This window comes from Oreochromis niloticus, linkage group LG10, assembly GCF_001858045.2.
Source record: "Oreochromis niloticus isolate F11D_XX linkage group LG10, O_niloticus_UMD_NMBU, whole genome shotgun sequence".
NCBI classification, from domain to species: Eukaryota; Metazoa; Chordata; class Actinopteri; order Cichliformes; family Cichlidae; genus Oreochromis; species Oreochromis niloticus.
Window position 1 is genome coordinate 11,243,025 of NC_031975.2, and position 21,734 is coordinate 11,264,758.

The following is a 21,734-nucleotide window of genomic DNA, read 5'->3' on the forward strand; positions in this document are numbered from 1 at the left end:
CTCCATGTGGTGGAAAGTTGCACTAGGGATACTTTGTTAATAGCGCCACCTCACACCAATTTTGGGTGTTGTCTTTGATTTTTCTGAAAACATCAACCTGTCACATCACTGTTTAAACCAAGATTGTAAAAGAAAAGAAAAGAAAAATTTAAAAAAACCTCAGAAGGTGAAAACGAAACCTTTCACGCCTGTGTTTTTAATATCAAGTCCTAAAAGTATGTTTGCTTTAGATACAGCAAGTCTAAAGTTCAGCTGTTAGATCGTTACTGTTTTCTATCAGTGTGTGAAACTTCAGGTACAGTCATCTAAAACCTGCACCTGTTTCGAAAATCAGTCCGGAAAGCCTTTTATGCATTTCATTTCTCCAACCTGTCTTTCGGGGCTGTGGCTGAGGAAGCTGGTATCATGCAAACCACTCTCCAGATTTCGCTCACTTGCATGGGCGTGAGTCATCGACTCCTTTTTTATGTACTGGCAATATGAAAATGTCATACCTCCGTTCGTTTAATCTAATGTAGTCTTTATCTTCGAAAATAGAAATACAGATAAAACTAGAATGAAAGTTAAATCTGGTTGATTTTAGTTGATGCTCACGTAACGTGTACTTCCGGTGTCCCACTTCAACGTTAAAGTTTTTACATTTTTTATTCTAAATAAAATTGCACAAAACACATTGTTGGTTTGTCCTAAAAACGCGTTTTAGATGTAAATTTTGGTATCTCGTCGGATATTATTAAAATAGATATATAATCGGAAGTCTCCTGATACCTTACGTGATGAAAATGGCATACGTGCCACCGACTCCCTTCTCATGTATCTGCATTCCTGCGTATGTTTCCTTACAGGTATCAAGTCGGGACTTGTTCATGTCTGTGTTTGATTATTGTGGCAGTGCAAACGTCAGTAACATGAACTAAGTCCATGTATGCGCCTGCTATGTACACAGCCGCAAATACCGGAGGGGGAGGAAGTCATTGTTTGTTTTGTGTCATAATTCCGAACAGCACCGGGCTCTTTTCCATATAAGAATAAAAAGGCACATAGTAGGATTTACCTAATAACAGTGGCAAAGCAGCAGAAACCATTTCCACGTTATCTTTTCCCTCACGCTGTCCCATCGGGCAGCCAGTAATAATGTGGGTGGGACTAAAGCGTGCATCACCCACGGGTAACACTGATGAACTCTTCTCTGATACTCCGGCTGGGCTACAATGAAACATTTTTGTTACTTTGAATGACTCTTCGCTCTTCGCCCCGTGTGTGGAGCCGCCGTGAGCCGATCCGTAGCTTGAACTTAGCTGACAGTAAGTATATTTTCAGGCCTATGTCGGACGCATATTTCCATCCGTTGTGTTGTCGCAGTACTGCCGAGTGCGGATTGTCCAGCTGCAAACTCACAGGTAGCGATAAGGAATACACTGATCCTATTAGTGCCGCGCTTAAATGTATGTTTTGCTCCCAACAGGTGTCTTTATATGGGAAGTTTGTGAACTACACCGAGTCTCTTTGTGGATTGTGGCTGTAATAGGGAAACAGGGAAAGGGTGGAGACGACAAAACTTAGCCTTCAGCTTTTCCAGCCTGGAGTCCTAAATAGACTTTGCTGCTTATAGATGGCGACAAAATAAAAAAGTGATTTTCGTTCGTATAGATTAGGGTGTGTGCTTAAGAAAACTCTATCATCTAATAAGTCAGATGCAGTTATGTTTGTTTTATTCCTCTCTTTGTTTTTCTTTAAGACGTTTTTTTTTTTTTTTTTTTAAACACTGACTTTTTGCCCTAACGCTTTAAAAACGTGATCAGACGCACTATTCTGAGCCACAGCACAGTTTTGGGGGGAAATCCTGATGGCATCACCGCAGGGAAATGTTGACTCAGCGCTGTTGTTTCAGTCATGTTGAAGTTGATGACAAACAATTGTCTTCTGTCACTTGGTTGCATGTTTTAGAGTCGGTCCGTAGATTTCCCATACAAATTCATTTTAAAGATCACGTATGCAAAGCACAACTTCCCCTTAATCAAGGGAAGACCAGTTTTTAAATAGGTCAGCTGATGTTCAGGCTGAAGAGCTGATGAATGATATTTAAAGGAAAAATAAAATATGATGGGTATGCAAACAAGCGAACAGCTTTAAAAAAACAAAAGAAGGTCAGGTTGCACGTGAAGGTTTGTCAGAGGTACTCTGCTGCACCTGTACACACACCCAGCTGTGATGTCAGATTGTACATCATCATTGCAGGGTGTGGCATCCTTATCTCGTTGAGGCCATCAGTGAAAGCTGCATGGAATGAAGCTGCTATGTGAGGTGTGATTGTTTTTCTGATCGTCTCCTAACATCTCCCTTGTATCAGCCAGGTGTCATTGTTTGAGATAACCTCTGGGAGTCAGCAAAGTCAGGAATCTCCTTATCTATCCCCATATCCATAGATTTTCTTCCACTTGTTCATTCAATTTCTGGAAGCTGGAGCTTATTCCAGCTGGCACAGGGCCAACAGAGAGAGACAGACAGCCATTCGTAAACAAATTCACACATAACCGCAGTAACTGCATGCCTTTGGACTGTGGAATGAAACTGGAGTACCCAGGGAGAACATACAAACTCCACACAGAAAGTCTCCAACTACATGGCGGATTTGAAGTCACCTCCTGCCTTCTCATTATCCAAACAAACACGAAATATGTTTTAAATTCAACACAGCACTGCTATCAGTGTGTTTGATAGCATTTGTAATTGCTCCAGAGTTGGTACTTCTGAGAGATAAAAATTATCCATTGCACCCCACACATACACACAAACAAAGCCACATTGTTCTTGTCACATAGTGTGTGTTTAAAGGATTACGATCATTGGACTGTCGCTAATAGCTTACCTCTCAGCCAGTCATAGTATTCCGATCAATCTGGCTCATGTTTTATAAAACACAGTGTGGGTATAGTGTAGTATTTACCGTGAAAGTAACCCGAGCAAACAGTGTAGGCAAAGTTTGACTCAGACAGGCGAAATGCAGGGAAATCACGTTAAGTCAACACTTAACACTTCCGTGCTTCAAAATGTAAACAGATAACAGCAGCTAGTTGGGTTTGGTACTTAATGAGAACTATCTGTTTTGGTTTAGTTTTGATCATGTTTACCTCTGTACTGTGCGTCTTGCTTGCTTAGGGGCAAGTGTGAGCAAGTCTTTCTTATGAAAGTATAGCACCTAAAAGTGTGTGGGGAAAAACTGCTGTCTGTATTGGAACACACCAAAGAGCTCACATGTGAGTGCCTTAAAAAGATCCAGCTCCCAAAGTGGAAATAACCAAAAAAAAGTCAAAAGTACAAGGTGAAATAGCTAAAATGGCCTTAGCGTGGAGATTTTTTTCCCACAGCAATTAAAATGTCACTTGTGCTTTCTTGGGAAGCAAAGGTGGGGAAGATCAGTCCTAATGGGAATTAAATTCTAAACCAGATTGTTGTTAAGAGAAAAAAAAACTTATATGAATAAAACAAATACACAGTGGTGATTTATATTTAAAAAAATGGCTGTACAGATGACACATTTGGGATGAATACACTGTGGAAATGTGCAGATCTCTTCAGTATCAGTGCTTTAGTTTCATTACATCCGCAAAAAACAGGGAAGAATCTTGACCACAGAGTGCTGATTATTGCAGTCATCTGTTATGTTCCTTTCGTTTTCAATCTTAGTCTCCTTATTTGTAGATAGCCAGTTCACACCTGACACAGTAATTGTGACATGATCTTCAAGTATTATTCTTCCTGAACCCGTTTTTGCTATACATGGTCCTGTGTAGCTTGTAGTGGAAGTGGAAAGTCACGTTTCTGATAAAAAGAATATTAGAATGCAGATGCAGATCATGCTTCTTTCTTTCTTTCTTACCCTCGTTTCAAACGCTCTCTCCTTAACAGAGACAGGCTCCCTCCCTCCTTTTTCTTAAGCCTTGTTTTCCAGGAAACATTCAGCTATTCTACATTTACCAACATGCAACACAAAAGGTTTCACACACCCTTTTTTTTCTCCCAGTAACCGTGTCCTAAACTTATTATGTTTTGACATAAACGACTTGCCTAGCAGGTCGCTGCTGCCAAAAATTTCCAGTCTACTTTCTATTTTCAAGCAAGTGATATCTAAAACAGTCTGTTTTTACAGAAGTGATAATGGTGGTTGTCCTTGAATCCCCCCTGTTGAGCAATCATGATATGTCATCATTCTTGAGCATTAGATTCACTTCAAGGTCATGATCACACTGACGGATTTGGCTAAGCATCAAACACTTAAACTGCATCTCTCTGTCTGTTTTACAGCTGACATGTTTGTGGTTACAGGACTGCATTATTGCCTTTATTACTACTTTTCCTACAGAAAATCAGAAGTCAGATACTCTTGCTTTAAAATCCGATTTTGCTATGATCTATATCGTGAGAATGGCCACAGTTTCACATGTCTTCGATCTCTGGACTGTTTTCTTTTGTCTTCTCACCAGGGCATTTGATCATTTGTACAACAGAGCTATGGCCAGTCCAGAGGACGTGATCGAGCCGTTGGCAGAGAGCGCAGCTGCCCAAAGCCTTCTTAGACGACGCTTCTCACACGACTGCCACAATCTGACTAAAGACGAGCTAGATGGCCTCATGTCGCGCAGTGGTGAGAAACAACGAAAATAAATTCAGTTTAAGATAGAAGCTCCCCATTGAGAAACCATTTTTATTGATTGCTCCAATTTTTCAAATCGCAGAAGGACGTCCTTTCATCGTGGTGCATCGTCTTTCCGAAATAGAAGATGAGGGTATACCTTATTTCATCCCTGATGTTCCTGTTAAATGCAGACTGGACAACACAGAGAAGCACACTAGACGCTCCAGGGTACCTCCATAAACTTATGAAAATACCCTTTACATTGTTTTCTTTTGGGGATACTAATGAATCTTTATAGAAAGCTCTTGATGGGCCCAAAGTGAAAACACACACACTAATGCTTAATAAGTAACTGTTTACAACTGAGTAACAACATACAATCCCATTTTCAATTTTGACTCAGGACATGCTAGGGTTAAGTTTGACTACTTTGCCATGATGACGTTAAGTCATAGTTAAGCGAATGGAGCGATAAAATTACAAAAGAAACTTTATTGCTACTGAGCAGGCTGTTTCAGGGTTTTACAGTGTGCTGTCACTTTGGCCATAAAGGGATCAACATGGCCAGCAGCAGTACTCAGTGGCGATTAAATGGTGCTCACTTGGTAGTAAAGGGCTCAAAGTGTGACAAGAAAATACCCCCCACACCATTACACCTCTACCACCAGCAGCCTGAACCATGGATACAAGGCACCAGAGACAACAACCATGCCACGTTCAAAGTCATTTAAATCAAATTTCTTTCGCATTCAAAATGATTAACAGCAGGATTTCATTTGTGGTGAATTTTATTATGACTGTTGTTGAATGAGTCCTAAAGATAATATTTTATAGATCTGAAACCAACTATATGACCATGAAACAGTCATTCACATTCATTTCTACATAGTCATTTATATTAAGAAGCAGAAGTTCATGGGTATCTTAACAAGTGCTGATATGTAGACGCATTTCATGTCACATTATTTGTTAGTAACTACCTTTCACTCCTAAGTTTTAGTTGGGTGGCTCAGTCAGTTTGCATATACTTTCCATATTCTGGTATCCACATTCTCTGATTTTCTTTCTCCCACAGTCCAGAATGGTGAATGTAAGTAGAATTAGAAACTTGTTTCTACGTGTTTTAATCCAATCCACATGCTAAATTTCTTGCCTGATTTGCTTATATCCTCCAGAAACCCAAACTTTTTTTTTAATGCATTTTTAATCTTAGCTATTTGGGATTAGCTGATTATAAAAACTGTCCGCATGTGGAACCAGTGGGTTTATTTTACAGCACAGTAAAGTGTTTTCAGTGGGAGAAACGTTTAGTTACTCATCCAAGCGACTTCTTCACTGTCCAGATTAACAGAATCAACTTTTTGGAGTCATCTTTTTTATTTTTACAAAGTGTAAAACACTTTATGGAGTAGAATGAAGTAAAATGTGTGCAAAAGCCTAAATGTAATTTCTTCATATGAGGACATAGGGTCTCAGGAGGATATAAAACGAAAAAAAACTTTACGCTACTTCCTGGTTCATCTTTGATCTGAAGCACTTACAAAATGGCAATTAGAAAAGGACTTTGGGTGTCTTGTCTCTTATCTTCCATATAAGTGATTTAGAGATAAATCCATCTGTCTATTCAAATTGTGGTTTTCTGTCTTACTGGGAACTACGTTTAAGCTGTGGCTGGCAAAACACAGCCCAGTTGCTATGAAAACAAGAGCTAATAAGAAAAATTCTATTCCATTCAAGTCACTCAAATTTTTGGCATTTCGTGCCTCCCATTTTTCACCACCACACTTATGTTTATGTATGATATCAATGATGTCCCTCCAGGTTAGTATTGGGACCCTGTATACATTGCATCTAACACATGGCCAGTTCCACTGGACTATAAAGAGGAAGTACAAGAACTTTCAGGAGATGCATCGCGACCTTTACAAGCACAAGATGATGCTTCATTTACTGCCTATTGGAAGGTTGGTGTGCTGATCGATTTACCTCTGTGCAACTCGGCCTCTTTCTGTTAATGCAATTGAAATCTAAGTGATTGTTTGTTTTGAGCTTTTTTATGGCAGTTCTCTCAAGCGCTGAATGTTTTTGAATATTCAAATTTTCCTCACAGATTTGCAAAGGACAGGCAGCAGCTGAGAAATGAGTCGGAGGAAATGCCCAGCCTACATGGAACTGAGCGGGCCAGAAGAACCTCCAGCAAAGTGGTATATAAATCAGTCTTCCACACACTGAACATATTTTGAAGCATCACATAATTTTACAAGTAGCAGCTGGTAAGTAAATTGTAACTATGTGCTCTTCTAATGCAGAAATACCTTGAGGAGTACCTGAATTGTCTACTGGAGAACACATTCTGTAGAAATGATAGCAGCATGGTAAGCATGGGGGAATATTACATACACTACAGTGCAAAAGTCTTAAATCACCTCTCTTCTCTTTATATTTTGCTTTCAAGGAGCCAGACCTTGTCATTTTTTAAGATATTCTTTAAAAATGGCTGAATTTTCATACATTTTCAGTCCGGTCCTTGTACCTGACCATTTGTAGAGAAATGTCTTTTTGTTTGTTAAGACACTTAACGCATATCTATTCATCATTCAAGTACGAAAGAGGCACCTAACCCAAGGGATGAACCAGTGTTGTCTGCACATAACAGACAACTTAATGAATCAGTTTTAAATTGTGTCTTTAGGCAGCCTGTCATAAAAACACATAATTTAATCCACTTTCATAAAATGAATCTACCAAAAATGCCAAAGATGACATAGTTTGACAAGCATGAAATGGTGTTTTTGCAACAACAAAATGATTCCCAAAAAGCTATTAGTCTAAAACTTGGCACGACTGCAGAAAAATACCATCACATTTTGATCCACCATACAGTACCCATCTGGAAAGCCTCTAATTGGCAACAGCTTTATTTTTCAGTATGACAATGATCTCAAACACACTGCCAATGCAGCAAAAGCATACGTGGATAGAAAAACCCACAGTGGAACACTCTCAGTCATGAGTTGGACAAAATATGACCAAATATCGACTTTCAAGCTCGTTGGAATTGTACAAAATCTGATTTTCCTGATTTTATAGTGTACTCCCATGTATGTTTGGACAATTATAAATAAATTGTTGTACCTATTTCTAATGTTTCTAGCAAAATAGAAAGAAAAGGGAAGTGGCTCAAGACTTTTCAGTGTACCGTCTCGACATACAAAGTAAATCTCAAGTAAAATGACTGCATTTTGTGTTATATTTGGTTTTGCAGTTGGAGTTCCTCTCCATCAGTCCCCTCTCCTTTGTCTCTGATCTTGGACCCAAGGGCTTGTAAGCAAAACACTGAGCTCATGTGTATTTTAGTGGGAGTGAATAAGGGTATGGCTGATGTTCATTGCATAATATGTCTGATTTTGACTCAGGGAGGGATATATCTTGAAGAGGTCAGGGGGTCACCGAATCCAAGGCCTGAACTGTATAGGCCACCATCAGATCTGCTTCCGCTGGTCACGCCGCTGGCTGGTGGTGAAAGATTCTTTCCTGTTGTACATGAAACGAGATACTGGCAGCATCAACTTCGTGCTGCTGTTTGATCCAGAGTTTAACATGAAAGTGGGTCATGCTGACACAGGCACCAAATATGGAGTCTGCTTTGACAACTATACTCGGTAGGTCAGCTTTGTCTTCGTGTACTGTATGTACTGAGTTTTGCGAGTTTATGCTGTGTTTGTGATGCACGCATCGCCTTTGTGCTTTTAATCAGGAATTTGATTATCAAGTGCAACAGCTATAGACAAAGTCATTGGTGGAGTTATGAAATCAACCGTCTGGCAGAAACATGTGACTTTCTCAAATTGCAACGCTTCGATGGATTCGCTCCACCGCGGGAGAACACGCTCACTAAATGGTCAGTTATGTAGTCTGGCTCATATTTGTAATAATTCCAGTAATCTTTTAGGATTTGTCCTCAATTAACCTTTCATTATTTGAAGGTATGTGAATGGAAGTGGCTACTTCGCCGACCTGGCTGATGCTCTCGAACAAGCCAAGGAGGAGATTTTCATCACAGATTGGTGGTAGGTGTCAAAAATGTCTGGATTTGGTGATCAAAATCTTTATGTAACTATAATTTTTCAATATTTTAGTTAAACCTGGAAACGTATTTCCAATGCAGATAATCTGTGGGAGATTTTTTTTGTTTTTTTCCACAGGCTCAGCCCTGAATTGTTCCTAAAGAGACCAGCAACTAACAACTACTGGCGGCTCGATGAGATCCTCAAACGCAAAGCAGTAGGGAGTCTCTCTGTCTTGTTTTGTCACCATCTTGTTTTTTTTTTTCTTCTTTTTCAAAATGTATATAACTTGTAGAGGTTTTTTTTGAATAACATTACTTTATTTGAACCTCTTTCTGCAGGAAACGGGAGTCAAAGTTTGTGTATTGCTGTACAAAGAGGTGGAGATGGCACTTGGCATCAATAGTGAGCACAGCAAGAGGACTCTAATGAATATGCACCCAAACATCAAGGTCTTTCACTTCTCTGCACAATTTCTTGTACAGTAGTAGGAGAGGAGGGACATAAATAACTGTCAAAAGAGCCCTGAATGTACATTTTAACACCAGTTTTGCCCACTGATCCATCAGGTGATGCGGCATCCTGACCACATGTCTTCTGTGGTGTACCTATGGGCTCACCATGAGAAAATGGTGGCCATTGACCAAACAGTAGCCTTTGTAGGGGGACTTGACCTGGCTTTTGGGAGATGGGATGACAGCCAGTATCACCTAACTGACCTTGGTTTGACAGAGACGACCGACAGGGTAACTGAAGGCAAAACGAGGAACGATGTAGATGTAAGAATGTAGTATTTCTAGCCTATTTATCTATCACCGATTGAGCATGAACATGTTGACAACATTTATTGAAGCACTGTGAACCATACAGACTGTAATGGATGACTCTGTTATCCAGGGCAATGGTATGGCTGATGGCTCAAAAACATCTGAGCCAGATAAGCAAGGAGAGCAGGACCCACATGATTTGGCTGGTAACACTAAACTGTGGCTTGGCAAAGATTACAATAACTTTATCAAGAGAGACTGGGTCCAGCTGGATAGACCATTTGAAGGTACACTATCTAAATTTCTTTCAGCAGCTCACGCACACACATACACTGACAATGCCTGAACAGAGAGATGAAGGACTTATTTTGGGGGTTTTTTTGCTTCCTTTTCCCCTCTTTTATCTTGTCAGATAACATTGATCGTACTATTCCTCGCATGCCGTGGCGTGACCTGTCTGCAGCTTTTCATGGCAAAGCTGCCAGGGATGTAGCCCGCCACTTCATCCAGCGCTGGAATTTTACCAAGGTCAGACACAAAAGGAAGCTGTGTTAAACAGCAATAGTTTTAACATTGATCTTTATATATCTATATGTATATTGTAAACATCACTTTTGCTTTACAAATGAATCTATAGGTGTACAAGCTACAGGTTGGTTTAACATTTATACTATAAATATCCAAACTTGTGAAATTAAAACATTGGATTGAAAATAGGTGATCTTTACTAAAACATAGCTTAAAATAATCAGACTCCTGTATTGCTGACTTTGACCTTGTACCCTTTTGTTTTATGTTATCCTGTGTGGTAATATGACTAAGTGCTAAAAAAAAACCCCATCCCCAACCCTCATCCCTCATGTTTCCTTTAGAAGTATTGCTTAAAAACCTTTAAGCAATACTTTGGAAACATGAGTAACAGGAAAGTGACAAATCTGAAATTGATTCATTTTTTTTCTGTCCTCTTTAGATCTTCAAAATCAAGTACAAAGATGACTTCTACCCTTACCTTCTTCCCAAGTCTCATTCCACTGCTGACTCTCTGCCATTCACGGTGCCTGCGTCCATGAAAGCCAAAGTGCAGGTATGTATATTCACACACAGACTCATGATGACGTCAACATCTGTGTAAATATACCATTTTTAAAGTTTTAGTCTTTTTGCTCACAGATAGGCCCACATATGTGCTACTGTGGTCAGGGTATATTTTAGGTGCTTTAAGATTAAACAGTTCCGGGAATTCCCTGTGGGTAACTACCCACTTCCATGGTCCTCTGAGAAATGCATATTTTTTTTCCAATTTGCTTAAATCACCAGTAGTAACGTTAATGTGATGCGTGAGCCAGCTGGTAGTTTGCAGAGCTACAACAACAGGGGGACTCTGTATCTGGAGCTGTTTGCTTGTTGTGTGTTCCAGGTTGCTGACAACAGCACAGATGTGCAAATTCATGTTATGCAAATTAAATTGTGAATTTTGTTGTCTTTAAAGTAAAACAACATATCATTGCAACTGACCATTTTGTTTATATGCTGTCAATTATACAAGGAGCAAGTAATCTTTATCAGGTTAGTGGCTTTAACTCTTTCACTGTGCCTCCAACAACTGCTGATTATAGTCTCCAAAAGCATGAATAAATCAATCAATCATTAGTGCCCAGCATATTCTCACTTATTGCCAAGGATAGCACCCAGGAAAACATACTGGAACCACTTTGGTTGTTGTGGTCCTTTAACTTTGTTGTAATCCAAATTTAATTGATTATAATCACTTAATAAAGCCTAGACTTTTCCATTTGAGAGCAATGTGTTGTTTACACAGCCAGTGTTAGAGTCCTTCTTTAATGACTCTGCTTATGTTTACATAGGTTTTTCAGTTTTCCCTTGTGGTCCAAAGAGCACCTTTTTAGCCCTTTCATACATTGACGTCAAAACACTGACAGGTTAAGATGTGAGCCTTCATGCATATGATGTGACATGACGTTGCTAGATACAATTTTAAATTTAATATTATATTATTATATAATAGTTTTATTCACCACTGCTTACATATTTGCTGCAGAACTGTAGCTGGTTGTAAAACTATCCACAGTTCTGTTTCAGCAATACACTCATGTGCAAAAGAAAGTGTAACCTCTTTCATTTCTAATGTTTTCTGTAACAAGAGAAACTTCATCATTGCACAGTTATTTAAATGCAATCTCAGATGAACTTCAAAACATGACTTATTACACTGTCATTATTTAGTGAACAAAAATGAAGCCAAAATGAAAAGTGTGAAGTGTGAAAAACTAAGTACGATCTTACTGCTTCCATAGGAATTAAGAGGGGAAGTAGCAGCCATGTGCTGCTAATCAAATGCACTTCATTAACTAATCATCAGTAAGTGTGAGCACCTCCAGCAAGTTGTTGCTGCCCATTAATCTGGGAAAGTTTTTTAGGTCATTTCCTTACAATCTGAAGTCCATGTTTGTACAGTGACAAAGATTATTCACAAGTGGAAAATATTAAAGATAGCCACCAATCTTCCCAGGAGTGGATGTCCCAGCAAATTCCCTCCAGTGTCAGAGTGTGCAAACTCTACAGGCCTCTGTGAGCATGTTAAATGTTCAAGTTCTTGACAGTACAAGAAAAAGACTGAACAAATAAAGCTTGTTTGGAAATGTTGCTAGGAGAAAGACACTTCTCTCTAAAAAGGCAAATACATGGCAGCACAACTTAGATTTGCAAAGTTTCACTGTCATTTGGACAGACAAAACCAAAGTGCAGGTGTCTGGCCGCAATCCACAGCGACACATTTAGCATAAACCAAACATGGCAGATCAGACCACACACCTCATACTGTCACACCTCATTGTCATACATGGTGGTGGTGCGGTGATTATTTGGGCTCTTTCTGCAGGCTGGCTTGAACCAGATGATTTTTTTTTTTTATTATGTCTTATATGTAAAACCTTAGAACTAAAAGAGTGTGTACTTTCATTTGCACAGGACTGTAGGCTTCACACTAGAGCTTGATAGAAACTGGATTCTCCTGCACAGAAGGCCAACCTTGGATATGGGAAAACACAAAGACTTTGCCTCTAGCTCCCAGTGCTCATATGAAAGACTTTTTTGTGTCACACAGCTCCAAGCTATAATGACATGGTGTAAAGAAAGCTTTCAACATCACTGTTAAGACGGCAAGAAGAACTGAAAACATGTAGAGTGCACATTAATGAAATGTTGCTGTTGGTCATATGTATACTGTATTCTTATTGAATAATTATTTAAGACCTTAATTGCTGTAAACAAGCCAAGAATGAAAGACCTCCACTGACTTTCACATGAATTTATTCTTTTGTGCTGCCAGGTCAGATCTTACAGGAAATCAGATGGGTATTTCTGTGCTACAACAAAGAGACACTGTTCTAGTGTTGGAAATGCAGCTATTCAGTATTTGCTGGGTTTATTGTTTTTTTTTTGCTATGGCAGATGGTGGAACAAAAGTAAAGCCTGTAGAACAAAACTACTTCCAACATATTTATCCTGTTTAGTAAAGCCAGAGAAAACAAATGCACTGCCAAGGACAGAGTGGGATTACAAGTGGCAGCATCTCACTTGCAACAGGCTTCATAGGATCTATGGTCCAGAGAGACACCAGCATAAGCAGCACAACTAGCAGATATCCCCTTAACAGAATAATAGAATAATAATATATTGCTAAAGATGGTGCGTTAGCAACTTTGTGAAGATTCTGGTTTTGTTAGAATATTTCAAAAACAAAATGACAATATGTTAGAACTTTAATCAGTATTTTTAGCCAGTGTTACATGCTTGCACTTTAAAACTGCTCAATCAGTGAGTGTCCAGTAACAGACACTTCTATTGTGGATGGTGGCCTGTAACCATAACCCTTGCTCCCCATTATGTTGTAGCTTTCCTATCAGGTTTTGTAGCTGCTTTATTCAGGTTTCAGGGTCATTGCCTCAGATTACACAATCTGTCTTCAAACTTTAAGAGGTGCACTCCCTTTTTGTGCATCTGCTCCATTTCTCCAGTTAAGTGTCCTATTAAAATTCATAGAAATGGGAGAATTTACATGTGCAAGGTAATATGATATGTAAGTGTGATTGCAATGGTAATATCCACAGTAATAGTAAAATGACACCACTGAAAAGAGATGATAATATATGCATGATTTATAAGTATATCCAGTGCTAAGTTGAACTTTTGGGGTTTTCTCAGGTGCTGCGCTCTGCTGATCGTTGGTCAACTGGAACCTGTGAGAGCTCAATCCATAACGCCTACATCGACACCATCAAGAAGAGTGAACACTACATCTACATCGAGGTAATTAAGATTAACATTGTAGCATTTTACAGATAAATGTACATCTTTAAGCAGGCAGTGTATCACCCTGTCTAAACCATATTAAGGCTCGCTGTGCCTTAATATGGTTTAGACAGCAGTGATACAGTCAGGGCTCCCATTGGGACAAAATTTTCACCGTAATCTCAAATATGTTGCCCAAGAATAGGCTCTGATTTGGAAAAAAACAAATCTGTTTACCAGCATGCCTACCGTAATGACTTTTCCTGAATCTGAGTGTATCCGAAGCCCACTTTCTTCCTTGCCAGCTACCTGCTAGCTTTGGCCCTCACCTCATACTGAGCCACCATCTGCCTTGTCTCTGCCCTTAGAACCAGTTCTTCATCAGCTGTTCCGACAAGAAGACTGTCCATAATGGCATTGGTGATGCAATCGTGGATCGAATTCTGCGTGCCTACAGGTATGATTTGAGTGTGCTCGTTTTTTAATTTTTGTCTATTGTCTTTCAGAGGCGCTGTGTACAAAATGCATTCATTAAATATGTTTTGTACCAGATTTAGCTACTCGCTAATTTCCATCTGCAGTCCCTGGGCAGTTTAAGAAGCAGAAGTAGTTAAATTCTATCAGCTCAGACACACATACAACAGTTACAAGTTACAAGTGTTTCTTACTTGTTGGCTGGTGCCGGCAGCATCCCATGAAGGAGCAGTGGCCATCTTCAGCTAAAATACTCATTTTTAACTTGTAACGATGTGTCACAGTGGCTGTCAATCATTAGTGTACGCTCTGCCCATGCCCCGCCCCCTTGACACACACCCACAACACAAAATCAGGGTCAAAAGCTTTAAAGTGGAAAATAAAGACCTGAAACTGAAAAAAATTTAATTTGAAACAGAAAATAAAATTTGAAGCTGAAAAAAAGAAACTGTAAAAAAAAGTCATTTCCATGAAAACAAATAATTTATTCCAAGTTTTTGGTTTTTTTTGTTTTTTTTTATATCAAAAAGAATTTCAACCTCAAATCACCTTTTTGAAATGAGTAAAACTTTTGACCCTGATTTAGCTCCATACTTTATAATTCAGCAGAAACTTGTTCAGGGTCCTTGTATGCCATCAGATTTATCTTGCGCTTTTTTCCATATTGCATTGAAATCTTTAGAAAATTTGTGGCTTTAAAGCAGCAGTTTGTGAAAGAGGTTAAGACAAGACATGTAAGAACAGGGCACAGAAAATGAAAATATCAATGAGGTGCTGGTAAACTGGGTTACACAATTGAAACAAAATGTTTAGTTCAAAGAAATAACAAAACCAAATAGAAATATATTAGACCCCATCTTTTATCTGCATAGTACAATGTACAGTGTTGATGTTGTGCGTTTTGGGTTTTTTTTCAGAGAAAAGAAGAAGTACAGGGTGTATGTGGTGGTGCCTCTGCTTCCTGGATTTGAAGGAGACATCAGTACAGGAGGTGGAAATGCCATTCAAGCTATTCTGCACTTCACTTACAGGTGAGAGCCTTTTCCGCCCATTAGCACTCTGCACTCAGCCCACACACATCAGCAAGCACTACAACTTATGAAAGCCACTGTAAAAACAAGACTTCTCAGCTTTGTCTGGGGTAAAGACATATTTCTGATCGAGTAGAAATGTCGCTGATAGAAAGTGCATAAGACATGTCAATAAAACTGGTAATGGAAAGTTGGGTTAGCTACCATTCGTGTAAGGTTTCTATCAGTCAACTGGTCCAACTGGAATAGAGCATATCGAGTCATATTACAGATACATTGAGTGATGTTGCTTAATAAGCTATGTCAGCATGTTGTTATTGCCAGAATGCAGCATGGCCATGTTATGGTTTCACTATCATCCATCACATTTCCAAATCTGCCTTTGATGTTATGCCCAGAAGTGTACTCTCTGTATATGCTCTAGATATTTTTGGTTTATTTTGTGAGATTCCTAAATTATTCCCCTTACACTGGCTGACTTTCTTAATGTAAGGTTTTATTCTGTCATCCTAGGACCATGTGCCGAGGGGAGTTCTCCATCCTGTCGAGACTAAGCGAATGTAAGTTTTTTGTCACTTACCTGCTTTGTTAGACCTCGGAAATCAGCCTGACATCAGCCTTTGCTGCCTTGCTAACATGCATCTTTCCTTCTCCTCGAGTTTTTCCTTTAAATTGACTCTACTGGTCTTCATTTCACATCATCTCATGTAAATAATGCGATTCTGCTATTGCCTGCAGTGAAGGATCAGTGGACAGAGTACATCACACTGTGCGGATTGAGGACACATGCCCAGCTCTCCGAGTCACCTGTCACAGAGCTCATCTATGTTCACAGCAAGACCCTCATTGCTGATGACCGCTGCTATATCATTGGTGAGTCACCGCTGGGCATTCAAGGATGGATTATAATTCTGACCTTGAGTCATCACTGAGTTTCATGACAAAATGATGATGACAGAATACTGCCTGCAGCTTATATGTTTTTTCAATGTGTTTGTGGCATTCAGTGCAACAATAAAACTCAATCGATACATGTTATATGTAGTTTAGTAGCACCTATAACTGTAGAATATGGATATGAACAAATACAGTCATTTATAAACAAAAAGATTTAAAAAAAAAAATAAGAGGGTTACTTACTTCTTTATTTCATTGTTTAGCCTTACACTCTTTAAGATTTTAGACTTACTCCATATGAATATGCAGAAGTCTTTGTGGGAAGAACAGAAGGATTGCATTTGCTTAAATGTGCTCTGGAACCCACTGGCGATTGATGACTGTTTGCTTTGTATTACCTTTTAAAAAGATTTATCTGAATTCTTAAAGGTACAGTGAAGTTGTTTTTTGAGTTTGTTTAACAGAAAAAAAAGAATGTTATACTTAAGAATATACTTATAAATATTGATTAGTGTGTAAGTACGTTTTCCGACAAACTGATGCGTTCTCATAAACGTAATCCATTAAAAATGCATAGAAGTGGCCACTAATCTATGGAAGTTAACCGTGTTACCCCACCCTCTTGAATACAGTGGCTCAGATGAACATCGCCATCCCGCTTAATCGTGTTTTATGTATGTTGGTAGAGACGGCCACATACACAGTACGTCAAAGGTGGAGGAGAAGTAAACTCATAGGTGTGGAGGCAAATGTCATTTATGTCTGCACCTTTAGACTCAAGAAGGTATGAAGGATCGTACGTTTTTTTTATCTCCTGAACTGAAGTCAGTGCTCTAATAAAAAAACATGAATAAACAGTCGTATTCAATCTCAAAACTATTCCAGTTACTTACTGTCAGCAGATTAGACATGCGATCCTCCAATCTCTGGAGAGCTGATAACAAGCCAACTAAATGGCAACAACAGCTGGTTATGCTAACATTATGCTAGCTAATGTTAGGCTCGAGTGTCCCAAAGATAAAGAGTCTGAATACATTTTCACACTGTATGAAAGTATCCGAGGCCGAAAATGTTAGATCGACTTCAAAGAAAGTTTCACTAACAGCAGCTAACAGCGGCAAAAAAAGTTCAGGATGTCCTCAGCAACTCGCCTCAGAATCTCTGTCATCAGACAGATTTGAGCTTTACAGACTCATGCCGTCATATTGGACTCCTTTTCACAAAATTTTACAGCCTCCTCCAGAGTAAATAGACGTGAATGCATTGGAGATTAATCTGCTAAACATTGGATGGCTTCACAAATACAGCCAGCACTGAAATCTTAAATATTGAAAGTTTAAGGCATACATTTTTATTTGATGTTTCTCATTATATTCTGTACACCATAAAGGTTGTCAGCTATAGGTTCTATGTTTGGATTTTTTTGGGGGGGGGGGTGGCACTTAATACATCAAAAAAGATAAACAAAATGTTCCATAAAACAGAACTAGAGAAAAAAAGCAGCACTTATTTTAAGTATAGCTAAAATCTTTGCTGAGTACTTTTTTATTTTTTTTATTTTTTACATGAATCATGCCTCTTAATGGACAGATTGTAAATGCTTGTACTGTCCCTTTGTGCTCCAGGATCAGCCAACATAAATGACCGCAGCATGCTGGGCAACCGAGACAGTGAGTTGGCAGTATTTGTGGAAGATGAAGAGAGGGTCCCATCCATAATGGGAGGGGAGGAATACCAGGCAGGACCACTGACACTCGCTCTACGCAAAGAGTGCTTCAGGTCAGGGCAAAAACCTTTTGATGACTTTTTAGCAACTTACAGTTTAAAGTAGTGCTTGCTACCAGGTGTAAATGAGAACAAGAGAGACATATAAGTATAGGGTCTTCTTTTTACCAACAGACAAGCAAAAATATTTGCATGCATGGGAAACCTGTGCAGTTTTGTGATTGCTTAACCATATTGTTTCTGTTATTTGAATACTTTTGGCCTTTTCTCCGCTTTACCAGCGTTCTTGTTGGAGCTGCTTCAGACCCCAGTATCAATATTGATGATCCAATCAGTGATGAGTTCTTCTTCTTGGTTTGGAATGAGACAGCTAAAAAGAATGTCAACATTTATGACAAGGTGTGGATTGAACCAAAACTTTTTTTTTTTACATTTCTAATTGTATCAACATGTATTTTCACTTCTCTCACCACTTTTTGTTCTTCTTGGCTCTCTGGCCCTACTGTACCACAGGTGTTCAGGTGCCTGCCCTGCAACAAAGTCCGTAGCATGCAAGACCTGAAGGACTATTCGAATGTGGCTTGCCTCTGCGAGACAGACCCTAAGCAGGCCAAAGAGGAATTAAAGGCCATCCGAGGACTGCTGGTCCATTTCCCCTTAAAGTTCCTGTGTGAGGAAAACTTGCTGCCTCCACGGAACACTAAAGAAGGCATGGCTCCTTCAGAGCTGTGGACATAAGCAGCAGCTCAGCCAGGTTCAGACCACTACATGACAGTGCAACAAATGCTGTACTGCGGCCATCTTTCTTGTCGTTCTAGTTCACCTAATAGTCAGCACAGGACACAAAAGTAGTTATAGCACCAGCACTTGAATGGTGAGAGGTGGAGGTGGAGTGAGGTAGAGAGGTGTTACCCTCACCAAAATTTATTAATGATCCAGTTATGATTACTTTGTCTTTTTGACTGACAATGGGCTAATGTGACTGACGTAGCCACGGACATGCAAATTTTACAATGATCTGTCTATATTAGGTTGTGCTGACCAATTTGTTTGTGATGTCTGCTTTATAATGTGTTCAGTGCGATCTGATCTGCATGTCTGGCGGCGGTGCAGAGCACAGATAAATGAATGTATGAGTCAGGAGAGGATTGCAAGGTTGTATTAGAAATCAAGCATCTCACATGATCTGGGAACATAGTGTACATTTATTGGTGCACGATTTTTGGGTGGGTGGGTGTCTCTCTCTCTCTCTCTCTCTCTCTCTCTCTCTCTCTCTCTCTCTCTCACTCGCTCCCTCTGAGGCTTCACCTCTCACTGCAGTGCCAGAAAATCTGTCAGAACATTTGTGGTTGTTATGGTGACGGATATAAAGAGATGACTGGATTGTAGCTGAAATAAAGACTGGATAGGGCAGAATAGGGAGAGTGCTGATAAGAGGTACAACTTACTAAATCAGGATGGTGCACTGGGAAAATGGAAGCTAATATTCTGCTAGGGCTGCTGACCATTTCTGGATATATGATCAGGTGGCAAAACTGTGAGAGGGGAAAGAAAAGCAGAACAAGATAATTAAAGGGTGTTAGGTTGATTTCCTCCTAATTGTTGCATTTTTTTTTTAAGTCTCCATGACACCCTAGTGATTTTTTTTTTTTTCACCATGCTGTCGACAGTCCAGAACAGAACATTCCACTGCCCACTTGAGACCACTGAATATCTCAGCTATTTTTATGTTGCGTCCAGCATCTTTCATGTGTACCGTATGTTACATTTGCTCACAGACATAGCGGTTTGTGCAGGTGCACGCTCACTTGAGTTGTGACGTGATGTCGTTTTCACGTTCTCACTGATTGCCATTTTGGGGCATCACAGGGCTATTTTTTTGAAATGTCATTCCCTTGAGCTGTGACCAAGCCGTGACTGCTGTTGGGAAGTCTTTAAATGTGGATACATTTGTAGCATTGCTGGTGAAAATAGACAGGAAACCTTCCCTCTTTTGTGTCATTGCATTGACTGAGATATCATGTAATAATACAGCAGTAAGGTACAGTATGTGCCTTAGAAAAACAGGAATTGGATTCTAAGGGTTGATGGAAAACCAAGGCGAGGGGGAATGTACATTTTTCTGCAACTTTAGATTGTGCATTCAGGCAAAACTGTAACTCTTTTTCAACATTTGAGCGCTGGGCCAAGTTTTAATTACATGCACTTTCATCACAAGTTTTTTACAGGAACAAACAGCAGAAGGGGACATAAAGGCCAGTCTGTAAAACTTGTGAATGGGACTCTGTTTTATATTCCCAGCCTTGTGCTAGTGTTATGACTACTGTGTGTGTGTGTGTGTTCTGGGGGGGGGGTTGAGCCCTGGCACATGTTTCTTTTAAAAAGACCAGATAAAAGATGACCCGGAACAATGCAATGACAGCAAATCACAGTTAAGTGAATAATGCAGACTGTCGTATGAGCTTCTGACACACACCTATGAGTGAACAACATTACCTGGGCGGTTCCACTGCAAAGCTGTCTGTGAATGCGACAGGCGCCCCATGCGACCAAGTCTACATGAAGTGTCTCTCACAGGATTGTTGTTCAATTAAAGCATCTGTGTTTAGAAATATGAATACTTACCTATGTAAGATATTAAAAGACACTAGAAGCCCTTCCATATATGTATTTGCTACCCTCTTTCTTGCGGCCCAAAGTGGTTGTCTTAACTGGTGTTCCTTTTAAGTTCTGCAGAAATGCCTGTAATATACCGAAAAGTGACCTTATACTGTTTCTCTCATGAATTGTATTTTTAAAAGACCAATAATCAGCATTCCCAAACCACTTTTATGAATTTATTACTCATTGAAATGTGTTTGTGTTCGTCCCTGAGAGTCACTGTGTGAAACCTTGTCTCTGTAGATCAATGTCATCACCTTATAATTACCAATGTATAGGGTTACTAACACTCAGGGGTAGAGAGCGATGACGAATATTCTTAGTCTTGTTAGTGCAATTATGAGCAACTTGTATTTTACTCTGTTTTTTTTTTAACATGAACTTGTTTTTTGTGGCTCCGAATATCTACTCTATTTGAAAAATGGACTTTTTTCAGCCTTCTCTTGTATTACTTTTGTAAACGTTAGTGCTTTTTTAAAAAAGTAAAGACTGCATTCAAACTGGATTTAATATTTAAAAAAATAAAATTTTCAAATGTAGTGTATCAGCATGCATTTCTATTCTGTATGAAATCTTAATGCAACTAAAATGACTGTTTAGACGTGTCTATCACATGGCAAGAGAAACAGAAAAGGGGAAATGTTAATTGTTTATATCTAAACTACTTTTGTCACCATGGAAGCAATATCCTTTGTTAGCTGGATATCCTTTAAGCAAATAGTTACTCTGAGAGAGAGAGCATGTGCTTTACACAGGAAAATGGTATTCGTGGCATGAAAGCTTAATGTTCACTAAATGACTAATGCATTGTTCAGGTTATTGCCATACAGTCTGGGGTTTTTTTTCTTTTAATAACAGTCAGGTGCTTATCTAGAAAAGCTTTGGAACTGATTCATGCAGTATTGACAAGCACTATAAAGGTGAGCTTGCTCTAATGGAAAACTGACTATAGCAATCTCCAATCTGCTGGATGACGCACACATAAAACCAAGACGAGGAGAATATTTGTTAGATGTGGCCCTTATTACCAAAATCTGCATTGTTTATTCAGCAGTATTTTAGCCTTAAGCGTGTGTCCAGTGACCCAGAAGGCCAGAGCAGGACAGGTATGCCCAGGAATGATCTCAGCTGTGCAGCTCAAACAAGATAGAGGCAGCTGCGTAGG

General features: G+C 39.4%; 1 protein-coding gene across 6 annotated transcripts; it reads left to right on the top strand.

The window, feature by feature from the left end:
* The first annotated feature begins 289 nt into the window (after positions 1 to 289).
* Positions 290 to 21,108, top strand: pld2 (phospholipase D2). Of its 6 annotated transcripts, none has more exons than XM_005472038.4 (25): positions 290 to 444; positions 4,485 to 4,645; positions 4,737 to 4,864; positions 5,712 to 5,726; positions 6,458 to 6,600; positions 6,747 to 6,840; positions 6,946 to 7,011; positions 7,902 to 7,960; positions 8,053 to 8,298; positions 8,394 to 8,537; positions 8,623 to 8,706; positions 8,842 to 8,920; positions 9,045 to 9,155; positions 9,273 to 9,482; positions 9,601 to 9,757; positions 9,883 to 9,998; positions 10,441 to 10,554; positions 13,695 to 13,799; positions 14,150 to 14,238; positions 15,173 to 15,286; positions 15,800 to 15,846; positions 16,025 to 16,159; positions 17,809 to 17,962; positions 18,190 to 18,307; positions 18,422 to 21,108. In XM_005472038.4, exons 1-25 carry the CDS (start codon positions 350 to 352, stop codon positions 18,644 to 18,646), a joined length of 3,009 nt encoding a protein of 1,002 aa, XP_005472095.2. In that variant the 5' UTR covers positions 290 to 349; the 3' UTR covers positions 18,647 to 21,108. The 6 variants fall into 6 exon arrangements, with proteins under 6 accessions (XP_005472095.2, XP_005472096.2, XP_019219379.1 ...); XM_005472039.4 differs by having other exon boundaries at positions 299 to 444; positions 4,509 to 4,645; XM_019363835.2 differs by lacking the exon at positions 290 to 444 and adding an exon at positions 987 to 1,304 and having other exon boundaries at positions 4,509 to 4,645.
* The last annotated feature ends 626 nt before the right edge of the window (positions 21,109 to 21,734 follow it).

Bases quoted from the DNA above. Each gene is read 5' to 3' on its own strand.
- pld2 (XM_005472038.4), top strand. From the start codon at position 350: ATGCATTTCATTTCTCCAACCTGTCTTTCGGGGCTGTGGCTGAGGAAG. The intron at 14,239-15,172 runs GTATGATTTGAG...GTTTTTTTTCAG, and splicing joins CGAATTCTGCGTGCCTACAG to AGAAAAGAAGAAGTACAGGG. The intron at 17,963-18,189 runs GTCAGGGCAAAA...CCGCTTTACCAG, and splicing joins CTACGCAAAGAGTGCTTCAG to CGTTCTTGTTGGAGCTGCTT.